At 32.5% G+C, this 17,694-nt stretch overlaps 1 protein-coding gene across 1 annotated transcript in view; it reads left to right on the top strand.

The window, feature by feature from the left end:
• Positions 1-17,694, top strand: part of LOC143059615 (uncharacterized) — a 45,178-nt gene that overhangs the window by 5,402 nt on the left and 22,082 nt on the right. Inside the window, exons 4-13 of the mRNA XM_076233132.1 lie at positions 414-461; positions 1,727-1,792; positions 4,429-4,488; positions 10,899-10,943; positions 11,886-11,942; positions 13,571-13,660; positions 14,618-14,689; positions 15,801-15,851; positions 16,663-16,707; positions 17,565-17,612. Coding sequence (XP_076089247.1) covers positions 414-461; positions 1,727-1,792; positions 4,429-4,488; positions 10,899-10,943; positions 11,886-11,942; positions 13,571-13,660; positions 14,618-14,689; positions 15,801-15,851; positions 16,663-16,707; positions 17,565-17,612 — 582 coding nt within the window. The remainder of the gene's footprint in view (positions 1-413; positions 462-1,726; positions 1,793-4,428; positions 4,489-10,898; positions 10,944-11,885; positions 11,943-13,570; positions 13,661-14,617; positions 14,690-15,800; positions 15,852-16,662; positions 16,708-17,564; positions 17,613-17,694) is intronic.

Genomic DNA, 17,694 nt, shown 5'->3' with positions numbered 1-17,694 from the left:
ACGGTTCTAATCGAGATATTGCAAACATTTTTATCTTTTTTATCATTCATGGAAATTTTGGAAGATAATCAACAAATCGGGCTTGGACTGAATAAAACTGCATGATTATGATTCTTTTATATTATACATTTTCCATTGATAACATTAATTTTTAAACTGAAAATAAAATATGTGTTTCCAGGAAGAAATTGTTCGAATGGATCACCATGATTTTGTTACAAGTACATTATGTGTATACATACAAATAAAGGCAACAGTATATAATATAAAACCGAACACAGTTGAAACTATATAGAATAACGAATTTCCCTATTGTTTTTAATTGCAATTTAAACGCACAAAAGTACAAATAATTAGGCGAATGTCAGTTAAAAATCATCATTTCAGAAAATTAACTGTTGTGTTTTTTACAGCGTTGTTTAGTGCTATTGAAAATAACCCATGCCTACCCGACTCTCAAGGTAAATATATAAACACGTTATATATTATGAGATTATTTATCAGACATTTTGTATTTCATATAAATCAATAAAAAAAGTCATACCAAACGAACTAGAAGCCTAACATATAAGTAAGAAGAGCAACATTCCTAAACACAAGTACAATATATACTGTGCTGTGTGGACCTTTTGAACCCTTTGTTACAGGACTAATTAGTTATCAAAAGTACCAGGATTATAATTTTATACGCCAGACGCGCGTTTCGTCTACATAAGACTCATCAGTGACGCTCAAATCAAAATAAGTCATTTTAGCTAAATTAAATAAAAAAGGAAATAGCGTAGACAATCATGAGACAATTATTCAACAAGACACAGTGCTTTAACGGCCAGTCTTATTTATATATATATAAAAATCGAATAGGATGACGTTTTACAGAGCAAATTCTTAGCATTATCTTTGTCTCTGATAATGTTCTGAAAAGCAGTTCTATATTTCATCAAAATCCTCTATATCATAATCGTCAATGAAGGAGAATGTATAGCAGTAACAAATTTAGAAATATATGGACATATATATATTGTAGTCTGTTGTTATAAATGTATTATTGTCATTTTGTTTATTTTCTTTTGTTTCCTATTCTGACATCGGACTCGAACTTCTCTTAAACTGAGTTTTACTGTGCGTACTGTTGTGTGTTTGTTACTCTACATTGGCTAGAGGTAAAGGGGGAGGGTTGAGATCTTAAAAAACATGTTTAACCCGGCCAAATTTTTTCGCCTGTCCCAAGTCAGGAGTCTCTGGACTTTGTTAGTCTTGTATGATTTTTAATTTTAATTTCTAGAGTATAATTCGGAGATTTGTATGACGTCCATTATCACTGAACTAGTATATATTTGTTAAGGGGCCAACTGAAGGACGCCTCCGGGTGCGGGAGTCTCTTGTTGCATTGAAGACCTATTGGTGGCATTCGGCTGTTGTCTGTTCTATGGTTAGGTTATTGTCTCTTTGACACATTCCCCATTTCCATTCTCAATTTTACAGCCTACCAACAAAAAATTATCTAGACGTTGTCTGATGAGTAATCTCATAATCGTAACTACAAAGTCGAACAAGCATACAACATGGCCGTTTCTGAAATATTTTTGAAGTAAGCAGTCCTGAAATAGACTGTGCAACTCTTCTTGATCATGTTTGCATTCATATAATAAAAAGTTTTTCCATGTTGAAATAAAAAAACAGTCGACACCTTGTATGTTCTCTACTATGTTTATTTGTATTTCAGTTTGGCATCTATTAAACGGCATTGGGCATACTTCTTGCAAACATCTTGCAGCACAGAGAATGTATAGTATGTTTGTAAATATGAACTGTTTTAAAAATTATAATAAAAGACACACACACAATACGAATCCAAAATACAACGCTTAATTAAGAAAGTGAATATGATACCAGTTCTTATATACGAGGTAGAGTCCATTACTTTCAGAACTATATGTGGTTCTTCTGAAAAATCGTTCCTGACACGATAAATTTTCCATGACATGTGCTTTAAGACAAAAACTAATGACATATAAAAGGTAATTATTATGCCCCACCTACGATAGTAGAGGGGCATTATGTTCTCTGGTCTGTGCGTCCGTTCGTCCGTCCGTTCGTTCGTTCGTTCGTCCGTCTGTCCCGCTTCAGGTTAAAGTTTTTGGTCAAGGTAGTTTTTGATGAAGCTGAAGTCCAATCAACTTAAAACTTAGTATACATATTCCTTATGATATGATCTGTCTAATTTTACAGCCAAATTAAACTTTTGACCCCAATTTCACGGTCCACTGAACATAGAAAATGAAAGTGTGAGTTTCAGGTTAAAGTTTTTGGTCAAGGTAATTTCTGATGAAGCTGCAGTCCAATCAACTTGAAACTTAGTGCACATGTTCCTTATGATATGATCTTTCTAATTTTACAGTCAAGTTAAATTGTTGACCCCAATTTCACGGTCCACTGAACTTAGAAAATGAAAGTGTGAGTTTCAGGTTAAAGTTTTTAGTCAAGGTAGTTTTTGATGAAGTTGAAGTCCAACCAACTTGAAACTTAGTACACATGTTCCCTATGGTGTGATCTTTCTAATTTAACGCTAAATTAGATTTTTTACCCAATTTCACAGTCCATTGAACATGTAAAATAATAGTGCGAGTGGGGCATCCGTGTACTTTGGACACATTCTTGTTTCCCAGACTTAAAAGCAACATAAAAAATATAATTCATTATATATTTAATATTGTTAGCATGTTTTGTTGCTCATCGAGGCTTAACTGTTCAAAATGCTGTATGCAATGTTTTGAAAGGTACTAATCCAGGTGTATCACAATTAATGTGTACAGATATTACAAGTCAAAAGCATAACATCTTGTTAATCTACACAGTATTGGAAATCGTATTCATATATACTCATAAATGAAATCCTTGAGTCTAAGATCACATTTCTTGACACTGCATCACAAGTGAATGATGATTTCATTTCCAATGGTACGAATATTTTGATTGCGTAACTAGAAATACTGTGTATCTCCTACAATGTACATATGGTAAACAGAATGTTGGTGAGTCAGAAAAGACATTTCTCAAAACGCCAATCGTAATGAATATGAATGTAATCATATAAGCCAGTCCTTCCTTTCAGTCAACTTTTTGAGACCCCCTGATCACATTGACGCATATCTCAATCGAAAGACTACAACCACCACAACAGTAATTGGTATAGGGAGCAGAGAATCATTTGGGAAAATATCTGAAATGAATAGAAAATTAAAATCGTTCGCACTCAATGGGTTTAATGATCATTGTATTTTCTTTTCGCGAAGTGCTTTGTATTTAGATTGTATTACTAAGCAGTCTCTGTCCTTTACCTTCGGTCACTCGAAAATACTAAATTTCTATCATTTAAAATCGCACAATGCTATAAATTAGGAATGTTTGAATATACAGTCTCTGTATTGAATTCGTCAACTTAGAAAATTAAAATTATACCAATCCAAATCGAAAAGTGGTATTCATTTGGGATGATGTATGAATACACAGCCTCTGTTGAAATCACTTAACCTACGACAACTTTGAATTTTTTGGATTATATCATTCTAATTATTGATTTCGGATGTATGTCTACGCATTCTCTGATGTAATTACAGTGTAACCTGTGTTATCCGACACACTGAGGGGCCAGAAATTTTTTTTCGGATTAAGCAGGGTGTCGGAATAATCAGGTTTTTTCTGCAAGGATAAGCATATTTTGGGACTATGAAAATGTGTCAGTTAAAGCAGGATGTTGGAATCCTCAGGTGTCGGATTAGACAAGTTACACTGTACTTAAGGAGGTAGACCTAGGTTAAGGGAAATAACTCTTAAAATCACCAGTACGTTTGTGTCAACCATTTTCAAAAATATATTCTAAGCTTCTAGGTTACATAGATTATTTTCAATCTGTTTCAGGTAAATGCTTAAAATACATTGATGAACTTGACTTTTACAAACGCTTAACTGATTTAAAGAGTTATCTCCCTGAACCAAGGTCTACCCCCTTAAAGTGTGAAATTTTTCAGTTTCAAGTTTTTATCGCAACTTACTATTCTTTTGAGATGCACGTCTATCCAGTCTATATTTTAAAAACTTATTCTGAGTCATCTTTAACATTTCAAAATCATACAAGCGTGGTTCGGTTTTTTTTTTATTACTTTAAAGTTTGTTTTAGCAATATCAGAATAATCTGCCAAGTTGCATTTAACATTATTTCAATGACGGATATCTGTCATCTTAAATATTGTTGACACTGCTATTAACTGTTTATTTTGATTTGTGTTAATTTGTATACCTTTAAGACATATATGTACATGGGACCAATGATAAGATATAGTTCTAGTCACATATTGCCATTAGTTTTTGTTGTAAAACCAAGTAGTCTCTGCTACATTTTTACTCAAATTAATGTATATATTGTAGATAATTTTCGACACTTTGACGTTAGCCAGTGTGGATGTACTGGACATTATTCATCCTGGCGTAAGATTGTTAAACTAATTTCCAGTGGTGTTATTATATTCAGAAACGTAAACATATCTATTTTTTTTAAAGTTTTTTTAAGACATCCATGTATTTTATCGATCTAAATTAAAAGGGATGAAATTGAAATCCTTAACACTAAGTTAGAAGTATATTCGATAGACTCTTTTTATTGTGTTACTGTTGAATGATTGATTGTTGGTGTTTTTAAGCCACCTTTAAGCGCTTCAATTGAGCTATTTCGTGGCGGTCAGTTTTTATTGGTGGAAGAAGGGGAATAAATACCGACCTTCTATAGGAAAGCTGACAAACCAAGTCAATTAAGATTGGAGTCAATCTCACAACCTCAGTTTTGACTGGCTAGTGATTACAGTAGTAGACCATTTGACCACCGAGGCCACTGCTGAATGATGCTAGGTAGCTGTTGTGATTTAATAAAAAAATGCCTATAATTTTTTAAGAAGACTCGAAGAAAGATGTTTTTAGAACTCACAATTTTAAGTAAAGATTTTAATTTTAGTGTTTCATGTTTACTTCAAGTTTTAAATTTGATTTGATGTTTTATAATTTAAGAATTTTCTTTATTCTATCATAATCCTTTAGTTTTTGAATTATAAATTAATATTAAACTTTATAGATTGAAATCGTCCGAAAAATTGTGTTTGATATACCATAAAACCCAAGAATTTAAAAACCAAGGAAGGATTAATTGTAAAATACACGAGGATCCACATGCCCAAAAGGGGACCGTAAAAGAATAGAACATTTCAAATAAGGTTTCTTTTCCTGAGAGAGGAGGCACCTCATTCTTTTACTATTTTCAATTCATAAGCTTACCAACGAAGTTCATACTGACTACTGTGCCGATGATAACCTCAGGGAGTAAGAGTTAACAAATGGCTGGTGTATTCAAAACGCTGTTCTGAATTTACTTTAATAAAGGACGCCCTTACTCGGCTGTGTATTTTTATGTGCTGGTATTTAGGTTGTTTTATGTAATGTATCCGTCTTTATGCTGTAATTAGACATTTGCAGAAACTAGGTCTACACTTAGGATTACATCTTAGACTTACGATTACAGTTAAAAAAAACAAAGGGTCATCTCAAAATGAAAAAAACAAAAACAAATAAAGATACATAGTAAAATGATTTTTTTCATTGTGTAAATAAGTCTTTACGGCGACAAACGAAGTCAGCGCATATGGTAACAACAGGTGTTAATCGCTGTCGTGGATGTCTCCACAAAGTCCCCATAACTTTATATTTTTTTAATTCTCCGATTGCGTGTTCAACCTTAACTCTATAGTGGGTTATCAGTCTATTTAACTTTCTACATTTTCTCTGCATATATATATATTCCGGGGTTTTCTAATAATTTGCTGTCTAGTATAAGCTGTCAGTACTGGATGTCTGTTTTGATAAATTTTGTCGCCCAGCAGAACTAGCTCATCCGGGAATGGAAGTTGTTGTCCAATATTTCGCATGAATATATATTGCTAAGCATCGTTTTGATGTCCAAAAGAAGCCACATTCGACATAGCATATTATCCTGCCTTCGTTCGATGTAACACCTTGAGTATGAATGCAGTGATATTGTCCCGAATAATATTGTTCCTGTGGTTCTGTTATCGGCATATAAATTTCAGTTGAATTTCCGTCAATAGCCCCTTCTGCAAACGGAAGTTTTCCCCACCCACCTTGTAAGTCCTGCCATTCATCCAAAGAAGGCCAATGAATGAGACGACTATATGTTTCTTCAAAAATAGGTATACATGCATGCATTTCATCTTTAATAGTCGAAACACTAACGTCAAATATTACAGAAAGCATGTGATATGACGGATACGATCGTAACCAGAGCATAAAAAGAAGTATTCTGTTTCTTGGAGAAAGCGTATGATTTCGACCGGTGTCTGAAAAGAACGTTCATATCGGCTAAAATTTGGAGCAAAGTTTCAGGAGTTTCATCTGTTACTTCAAAGAAAGAATATCTGTTGCTTGTAAAAAAAACCCAGTTATCAACGAAATTCTTTATGTCGCTACATGTAGTTCTTAAACAACAACTTGTTGAATCTCATTCTCCTTAAAAAAATCTCAGTTATCAAATCATTTTATGAAATGATGTTCTTTCATGTTGTATCCGTGCCAATGAGACAACTCTCCATCCAAATAACAATTTATAAAAGTAAATCATTATAGGTCAATGTACGGCCTTCAACATATGCATACTTTTGAGTGGCATGCTTAAAATATAGTTTAACACAACGAACAATATTAAATATGTTAATTATAGTTACATATTTTGCTTGAAAACTCAATTGTTCAACATTTAAATCATCATAAATGAGATAGCATTGGTTTTGAAAGAAAGTTTGTATTTACACTTTGAGACGATCAAAGTTTAAATGTTACCTGTAAGTGTAATCGTAATCCTAATCGTAGGTGTATGCGAGTTTTCGCAAATGTCTATCAGTCACCACTTCGGTTTTATCATGTATGTCTTAATGAATGGCTGTTATTTATTTTTCCTTCGCGGATTATTCAATGTGAAGAGACAAAAATTAATTTTATGGTTCAATAAATTCAAAATAAATTATTGCCATTCATTATAAATAAATTACTATCAAAAATAAGGCTCAAAGATATATATTAATACAAATAACAACGTACACAGATGTTTGCGTTTGAATACACAACGTTAGAATGGGCGTGTCGCCATAAAAATTGATAACATTGAAAATAAAGCTAATTCTTTTAACCAATCAGAAGACAGTAAATACACCAAATTTATTTATTATTATATAATCATTTTATTTAATTTACAGTTTGCAAAAGTATGAATTATTCTAAATAATAAGGATGTTCTTATCCCAGGCAGAAAACACAAGCCGTATTGGCCACAACTTTTTGGAACTTTTGGTCCTCGGTGCTCTTCAACTTTGTACTTTTTTTTGGCTTTGTGGCTTTTTCATCTGAGCGTCCTGGTTAGTCTTACCGAACTAGTATATATTTGTTTAGGGGCCAGCTGAAGGACGCCTCCGGGTGCGGGAATTTCTCGCTACATTGAAGACCTGTTGGTGACCTTCTGCTGTTGTTTTTTTCTATGGTCGGGTTGTTGTCTCTTTGGCACATTCCCCATTTTCATTCTCAATTTTATTGTGAGGACGAAACGCGTATTAAATTTTATCCCTGGTACCTTTTGTTAGCTATTATTCGTGTGTTTCTCTGTCCTAAATTTTCTCCCATTTATTTGTTTTGTAGTCCTGTCATGTAATGTTGTCATTTTAATGTTATATTTAACAATGCCATAAAAGCGGGAGGTTTGGCATGCCACAAAACCAGGTTGAACCCACCATTTTGTTTGGTTAAAATGTCCTGTACCAAGTCAGAAAAATGACCATTGTTATATTATAGTTCGTTTCTGTGTGTCTTACATTTTAATGTTGTGTTTCTGTTGTGTTTCTGTTGTGTCATAGTTCTCTTATATTTGATGCGTTTCCCTCAGTTTAAGTTTGTAACCCGGATTATTTTTTTTCTCAATTGATGTATGAATTTCGAACAGCCGTATACTACTGTTGCCTTTATCTATAGAAGTTGATTACATAATTTCATTCGATATGTATATGCATTTCCATATGTTCTAGGTAATTATATATATATATATATATATATATATATATATATATATATATATATATATATATATAGATTGCCTAACAATGTAATTTTAACACACTATTTAGTATGTAAATATAAGAATGTTTAAAATATTTACAAAATGATGAAAATAAACGCAATATTTCGCTAGACCAACTAGCTTTATCAAGCGTGCATCTATCCAGGTGAAATAGGATGTAGATGATAAGAAACTTTTGCAGCTCAACGTCTGTGTTGCACTGAACTGCCTTCAAAATAAGAAAATTTTGCAGCTCAATGTATATGACCTCTTGCATTTAGCTGCTTTGAAAATAAGAAAATTTTGCAGCTCAATGTACATGACCTCTTGCATTTAGCTGCTTTGAAAATAAGAAAATTTTGCAGCTCAATGTACATGTTGCACTTGGATTTAGCTACCTTAAAAATACATAATTGGTAGTTGAAGTTAGCAACGTCCATTGGCCAATATTACAGGATAAAAAGGACGATGCTTTGTTTTAAATTATTCTTTATCTTTCCTGTATCTTTTTTCGTCTTTTTCGTTAAGACCATCAGGTTCTAAAGTGTGGAGTTGGTGGATCCAAAAGTTTTCTCTTCTCCTTCTCGCCGTGGTGTCCCATTCGGTGTTGACTTCTATAATTTGGAAAGTGACATTATCAAAAGGATGTTTCGTTGAACGAAGATGTCTTGTGAGAGGACAGTTTTTGTTGGTTTTGTACGATGAACGATGGTTATTGAGCCGAATATTAAATTTGTCCATTGTTTCTCCCACATACTGAATGCCACAAGTGTCACATGTTAATATATAAATTGAGTTCTCCGTTTTACAGTTGGAATTAGAGTAGATGGTATAATTTTGTTTAGTAACGGAGCTGATGAAAGAACTGCTTGTATTGGCAGCTTTACAACACAAACAATTCCTTCGACCACATTGTTTGTAGCAACCGGGCGATGGATTAGGCTGCTTGGTTAATACAGATGTCACTAATTTGTCACGGATGTTTTTAGGTCTTCTGAAGGCCATGACTGGTGGTGAAGAAAATACTTTTTTTAGATTTAAATCATTTTCTATAATTTTCCAATGCTTCTGAACAATGGATGACACATTTTTAAAATCAGGATGGTAAGTGAGTACAAGGGGTGTTCTGTTAGCTGCTTTATTCTTATCTTTGTACTCAAGAAGTTCTTGGCGACTAGTTTTGTTTGCTCTTTCGAAAGCGCTATCAATAATGTTGTTATTGTATCCTCGAACAACTAGATGTTTACGAAGTTGTCCAAGTCTAGCATTTTTCGTATTTTCAGTAGAGCATATTCTCTTGATTCGCAATGCCTGGCTGAATCAAGAGAATATGCTCTACTGAAAATACGAAAAATGCTAGACTTGGACAACTTCGTAAACATCTAGTTGTTCGAGGATACAATAACAACATTATTGATAGCGCTTTCGAAAGAGCAAACAAAACTAGTCGCCAAGAACTTCTTGAGTACAAAGATAAGAATAAAGCAGCTAACAGAACACCCCTTGTACTCACTTACCATCCTGATTTTAAAAATGTGTCATCCATTGTTCAGAAGCATTGGAAAATTATAGAAAATGATTTAAATCTAAAAAAAGTATTTTCTTCACCACCAGTCATGGCCTTCAGAAGACCTAAAAACATCCGTGACAAATTAGTGACATCTGTATTAACCAAGCAGCCTAATCCATCGCCCGGTTGCTACAAACAATGTGGTCGAAGGAATTGTTTGTGTTGTAAAGCTGCCAATACAAGCAGTTCTTTCATCAGCTCCGTTACTAAACAAAATTATACCATCTACTCTAATTCCAACTGTAAAACGGAGAACTCAATTTATATATTAACATGTGACACTTGTGGCATTCAGTATGTGGGAGAAACAATGGACAAATTTAATATTCGGCTCAATAACCATCGTTCATCGTACAAAACCAACAAAAACTGTCCTCTCACAAGACATCTTCGTTCAACGAAACATCCTTTTGATAATGTCACTTTCCAAATTATAGAAGTCAACACCGAATGGGACACCACGGCGAGAAGGAGAAGAGAAAACTTTTGGATCCACCAACTCCACACTTTAGAACCTGATGGTCTTAACGAAAAAGACGAAAAAAGATACAGGAAAGATAAAGAATAATTTAAAACAAAGCATCGTCCTTTTTATCCTGTAATATTGGCCAATGGACGTTGCTAACTTCAACTACCAATTATGTATTTTTAAGGTAGCTAAATCCAAGTGCAACATGTACATTGAGCTGCAAAATTTTCTTATTTTCAAAGCAGCTAAATGCAAGAGGTCATGTACATTGAGCTGCAAAATTTTCTTATTTTCAAAGCAGCTAAATGCAAGAGGTCATATACATTGAGCTGCAAAATTTTCTTATTTTGAAGGCAGTTCAGTGCAACACAGACGTTGAGCTGCAAAAGTTTCTTATCATCTACATCCTATTTCACCTGGATAGATGCACGCTTGATAAAGCTAGTTGGTCTAGCGAAATATTGCGTTTATTTTCATCATTTTGTAAATATTTTAAACATTCTTATATTTACATACTAAATAGTGTGTTAAAATTACATTGTTAGGCAATCTATAATTTTATTTGTGTAATTGAATTAATCTCTGTACTGATTAATCCACACTCCCATAGATTTGTATGTCATGTGCTGCTATTTATAGGCACTTATATATATATATATATATATATATATATATATATATAACTTTTTTTGTAGATTTTTCATCCTCCTTAGATGATCACTGTGAACGTCATTTTCAACGTGAGTATTTTAAAATACAGTTAAATGAAAGAGCTTCCAATTTATATCTTTGAATGCACAAATGAAAAATAAGATAAAAGCCTAATACATGTTATTGAGAGACAATTTAGAGATATGGTTATATCCTATCTCTCTTTCTACTTGAATTTGTTATGCGTTTCCTCACTCATACGAAGGATTGTTTTTTTTAGTAAGGAACAGTTAAAGTAAATATGTTTTGGATAAACACGTTAAGTCCAGATTATTCTTTATTGCATGTCTACGGTGGATTGGTATTTGTTTTTATGAATTATTCATTAAAATAAGTGGGAAACCAATGTTTCACCCATCATCGATTTTTAAGCGTTTGACCAAAACTACTAACTTAAAATATCCATGAATATGCGAATTGTTCCTCGAAAATTAGTACACGAAAGATAAAAAAAGAGGAATACACAGTATATAAAATATTTTAAAAATATTTGTTTTCCCTTCCGTCTTCTCTATTTTTTCTGTCGTGATTGCCGGGACTAAGTATAAATGTATACATTTTGGACCTCATCTTTGCTAATCCTCAATAGAACAGTAATGAACTCTTTCATGATATGATTTGCATAATGGGATAAGAATTTTAGTTGGATATCAAATCCATGATTTTGTGAGTTTGAGATTTTAAGACAGATAATTACATTTAAATCATGCTTAAACTGATGCAATATCTATTGGATCTGTTGAATTATCAAAGATTAGCACAAATGGAAATACCTCGGCATTTTCCAATGTAAGATTTCACGAGATGACCCGAAAGAGTTGAAATGACATTGTTGTATTGCTATATTTATTTGCAATGGTCTATACAGTTAATGGAAGTTAGCATGAATCCAACACATTTAATTCTTATTTGTAATCAAATTCATTTTTATTGAAATATTTACTAATTCGTATTTTGTATATCGTTCACAGGACTCCTTAACCATTATGCAAGAGCACATCATCATAGTTGTAACTCTCATCTTTTCTGTGAGTACTGGTTACGTAAAAGCACGCATTTACATGCCCTTGTACATTGCTGTAAGAATCTCAAAAGTTGTAAAAAGCAGCTCTGCGTTCAATACACAATATTTATTTGAATGTTGTGGGATTTAATTGCACCAAAATGTATTTGGTTCCAAATGTATAAAAAGTAAAACAATAATACAGAACTCAAATTAAAATGATAGGAAGGCATATACACTGATAAAGGGAAACGTTTTCAATCACGACACGAGTGAAAATAACTGTGATATGCCCGAAAGAAGAAAAATGTGCATCAAACCTGGTTTCATCATTTTTAGCCCACCTGGCCCAAAGGGCGATAACTTTTACAAAAATCTTCTCCTCTGAAACTACTTGGCCAATTACACAAAACTTGGCCACAATCATCATTGGGGTATCTAGTTTAAAACAATGTGTCCGGTGACCCGGCCAACCAACCAAGATGGCCGCCATGGCTTAAAATAGAGCATAGGGGTTAAATGCAGTTTTTGGTTTATATCTCAAAAACCGCATTTCTGACGTGGAGTAAAATTGTTTATTAGGTCAAGATCTATCTGCCCTGGAATTTTCAGATGAATCGGACAACCCGTTGTTAGATTATTGGCCCTGAATTGGTAGTTTTTGGTTATTATCTTGAATATTATTATAGATAGAGATAAACTGTAAACAGCAATAATGATCAAAGTATGATTTACAAATAAGTCACATGACCAAAATGGTCAATTGACCCCTTCAGGAGTTGTTGTCCTTTATAGTCAATTTTCAACCATTTTTCGTAAATCTTTGTAATCTTTTAATAACATTTTTCACTGTAACTACTGGGCCAAGTTCATTATAGATACTGAAAATTGTAAGCAGCAAGAATATTCAGTAAAGTAAGATCTACAAACACATCACCATCACCAAAACACAATTTTGTCCTGAATCCATCTGTGTCCTTTGTTTAATATTCACATAGACCCAGGTGAGCGACATAGACTCTTTAGAGCCTCTAGTTTTATTCTATGTTTTTAAAATCATGTTTCATGTGTTCATGACAATTATGTAAACTTCTATACGGCCCTCCTATGCGACTAACGGTTCCTTATCTGGAGGTGTAAGGGATTGGGGAGTTTTTAAGTCTTTCGTAAAAATAAAGAGTAACATAAAGTAAAATATTGAGACATTTTGTGCAATCTATGACATTTTTAATAAAACTTGTGATTCGAAATTAAAATAATAACCAGGATTTCAAAAAATTACCGAACACCGAGAAATATTCATATTGGAAATTCCTTAATCAAATGCTAAAACACATCAAACGAATGGATGATAAATCTCATATTCCTGACTTGGAACAGGTATTTAACATATACACTGTTTGGTGCTTTATTCAGTTTTCCCACTGATTGTCAGAACCCTAGTACTATATTTGTTGAGATTTCTGACTCCACATTGCATGTTTATTTGCAAGAAACCAAAAATAAAATAGTAATCTCACACCAACGTTAAGAGAATGACACGATCTAATACATAGCACACCTGTTTCTTTATTTCAATAACATTAAATAAATGCAACCTATGCAATCGATTGTTGATGATATAATGCCTAAATTACATTGATTTTTTCAAAGTATGGAGAGATCTGCAGCTGATACCAATAGGCAACGATGGTCAATACGATCGCGCTTGTTTATCTGATTTAACAAACATATTAGATACCAGTAAGTAACTATGCTACAAGTTATAGTTGACAACCATTATTTTTAATGTTTTTTTAACTACACGAACTTATTCTGGGAGCATTGTTTTCAAAATTCATTGTTTCTCATTGGAAATCTTAAAACAAATCTCTTGATTTTTTTTATTATAAAATTGTAAATAATCTAAATATGATTTTGCTGTGTAAGCGATATTACAACTGAAATATAAACGACAGTAACGACACAGGTGATATTTCCTTACATATGTAAATGAAATGTACACTTGATAATTTTCCTGCGCAATAATCGCTTTTGGGGATTTCACTTCACCAGAAACGCTCAAACCTATACATTTGTTAGCCATGTGTGTGTTACTTCGGTACTGGCATGAAAATACGGATTTTTTGTGTTATTGAAATTTGCTGTTACAAAATGTTAGAAATTATTATAAATAAAGGAATGTATCTCCCTCATGCAATCTCCATGTATCTCCCTTTGATTCCTTTCACGGATTTGGCTATACTATTTGGACCTTTTGGATTATAGCTCTTCATTTTTTATAAAAGCTTTGGATTTCAAATATTTTGGCCACGAGCATTACTGAAGAGACATGTATTGTCGAAATGCGCATCTGGTGCTGAAAAATTGGTTTCGTTAATGTTATTAAAACAGCTATATGACCAAAAATAATCGTAATTGATCATAACTGTATGTCTACAATGCCTGATCTAAGCAAGTAACAAGTTGATATTAACGTTTTCCTGATTAATTAACAATGAAATAAACATTGTTTTGAAAGGACTGAAACATTTTAACCTTTTTCTCATTTTTACGTCACAAATATTCACTGCTCCGTTTTTGTAGTTTTCTCGTCTATTCAAATGAATTCATCCAACAGTGTGTTTTGGTTTCACTGCAACAAAAAATCATGTTTTATTGTACTTATCTTTATTTTTATTTATTGTTTTTTTCAACCAGCTATGCGTTCATCACGTAATAATTGTCATTGCGTGAAGACTGGACATAATGGACAATCCGGACAACAAACAGGTAAGACATATTCACACACAAAAAACAGTTGCAGTAAAAAAAGATCAGAACAAAATCTAAAGTTCAAAACCTGTTTTTATATTTGATTTTGTCTGAAATTTTTTTCTTTCTATATACAGATAAGAGCATTGGTTCTTATTAAGAACAAAAGTTGATGCACATGTTTCACTATACAATTGATGTCCTGTTTTTAAATGCTAGTAATTCAAAGTTTGGTTATTATTTTGAGCGTATCTATCCATTATACTTTAAAATGGATACAAAACATTCAGTTTAGTCTGTCTTAAATTTTGACTTGCATCTAGAAGAGACAATGATAATCGATTAGAAATTAAACGTTACAATAAATAAGCTAATTAGGAGATAACTGTATTGTATTTTAAGCTCCGACGGCATCAATTGGGGATTTGATGGTCGCAAAGTAAGTTTACTTGCGACGCGTTAGCGGAGACAGTAAACAGGTATTTGCGACCATCAAATCCCCAATTGATGCCGTCGGAGCTCAACATACAATATTGTTATCTCCATTCTAATGAAACTGACAGAAAACAATGCTAAAACATGTAATTTAAAATCTGTCATATGCCGTCTGCGCTTGCGTGTACGTCCCATAGCATCAATTGTCAATTGATGCCATGTAAATAAGTGACGTTATTCAATCAAAATGAACGTTACAAACGTTGTTGCATTAGAATTTCCATTTGTATGTAGCAACATCCATTAGTGTCTGTATCTGGAGTATATATCTCGAAGTTGATACGATTTCCTAGTATGTGAAATATAATACTGCACTCATTACCGGTTTTGTGATGACATGAGCACAACGACAAGTTCCACAAGTGGTGAAAGATGTGCTTATCCTTCTTAAGCACCGGGTTTTTGTGGTGTTCGTGATGTTTCTCAGTCTTTAGTTTTCTATGTTGCGTTTTCTTTACTGTTAAAGAAAAAAAATTGTTATGAAACTTTTCGTTTTTCAAATAATGCTGTTTTAAAACCAACCAATTCATGCATCTTTATCGGATTGAATATTAAGTCAAACCTATAGTAATAAACACGTTCTTGGGGTTTGATGTCAGGACATTATAATTATGTTTTATTTTTGAAATTTCAGATCCACCAACTACAGGCGCTACTGTGTCGACTATGTTTATTACAAAATCAGGTAACTTTGAAGATCGGGATAGCATTCCTTGGGGTAACCTCACAATGGTAAAAAAATAAAAAAGGATGATTGTTACGTTTCAATTACAATAGGATAAAAGTATGGCATATAAGAAAAGATACTAATTAGTTAAAATCATAGATAGAAAATAAACTGACAACGCCATGGCTAAAAATAAAAAGACAAATAATAGTACATAAGACACATCATATACAAGTAAAGACTATGACTAAGCAACACGAACCCCACCAAAAACTGGGGATCTTTATTACATTGCATAGACATCATTAAATGAACAAAATATGCAGGACATGATGTGAAACTTGTGCAAATATATAACTCATCAAGTTCTTGACAGAAATTACGCCGTATTACTATCAATATGTGTAACTAGTTTGGATATTAACAGTCTTTCTGAACAGTACTTTGAATTTCAAATGACCGATTCGAACACAGATGTCTGAAAAAGTTTCACAAAAGGTGTAGGAAAATAGTTGTGTGATATGACAAATACTAGATTTTTCAAATACTAATTATCTATCAATTAGGTCGGAACAATTTTATTGTCATTATTTTGGTCTAAAGTGGCAGATTAATAAAAAAAAACAAAAAAAACACAGGCATTTAGTTAATAGCTGCAAATAAATAAAGGTCAAATCAAAACGCAAGGAAAAATCTGTTTTTACAATGTACACTAATGAATTGCGCATGGTTTTTTTTTTGTTTTTTTTTTTGCTGTGTATGAACTGATTTTTTGCCATGCAGGGATACCCCATATCCTTTGTTTTTCTATTCTATAATTAATTTTTAGTATATGCTGGTTGCAGAGATCACAATGCCAACGGAAACATAACAGGTAAAATATTTGTTCCACCTAAAGTCAAGCTACAGCTTATTTCATACCATCAAGTAGTTTTTGAAAATATATAAAGAACCCTTCAACAGCACTGTTTTGTTTAAATAATATGGTACTAGTGATATAAAGCTTTTAATCATTTCTATTTTTTCGAAACCTTTTTAGGAGAAAAAATACTAGTACATCCTAATAAGAACTTTTCATTATGGTGCACTCTTAAGGTGGCTCGAGGGTATAAAAATTAAGAGAAAAAATGAAACAGTTAATTTTCATTACAAATTTTATTTATTATCTTTATTAGTTGTTACTTTATCATATTGTACAAAAATCATTAAAAAAAATCAATTCGTCATAGATGACTTTTAAAATGTATGTGTCATTGAAAAAGCTCCGAATTATCTCCTTTTGGTGAAACAATGAAATTTTATGGCATTAAAATTGAAATGTCTTTTTTAACTCATCGGTGATCTATATTTTTTATTATAATTTTCAAATAAGTTGTACTTAAACTAAACAATTGTAAAATTTGAGCGATTTCTGTAATTTAGTTCTTTTTTTATTTCGATATTATCTCTATTTCTCCTATTAGTTCAACACAAAAAAGAACTTTTACAAAAATGTATGCATCTTTCGAAGGCAGATTGTGAGCGTAAATGAACGGTGACCCCATTTTTTATTTCATTTTTCTATTAAGTATAAGATAAAGTTCATTTATAGAAAAATATAGCAAAATCCTATATTAAAATAAAATTTCGATTTAGACCCGCGAGCCCCCTTAAATCATAAAAAAAAGCTTGAATAATCTTTCACATCGAATTATTTTAGGCGTTTAATGATCTTATGTACTCTCTTTATAGAATTGTTAAATGGCCTTAACAGGAGTCCATGCATGGCAGATACTCAAGGTATATTGAATAATATAAACGGTCACTTAGAAAAGGTAACTCAAGTTGTAAACAGCATACTTGTCAAACATAACTTATTTAT

Source organism: Mytilus galloprovincialis, chromosome 14, assembly GCF_965363235.1.
Source record: "Mytilus galloprovincialis chromosome 14, xbMytGall1.hap1.1, whole genome shotgun sequence".
Lineage (NCBI taxonomy): Eukaryota > Metazoa > Mollusca > Bivalvia > Mytilida > Mytilidae > Mytilus > Mytilus galloprovincialis.
Note: the sequence above shows the minus strand (reverse complement) of the source record. Positions and strands in the feature narration are given on the sequence as shown.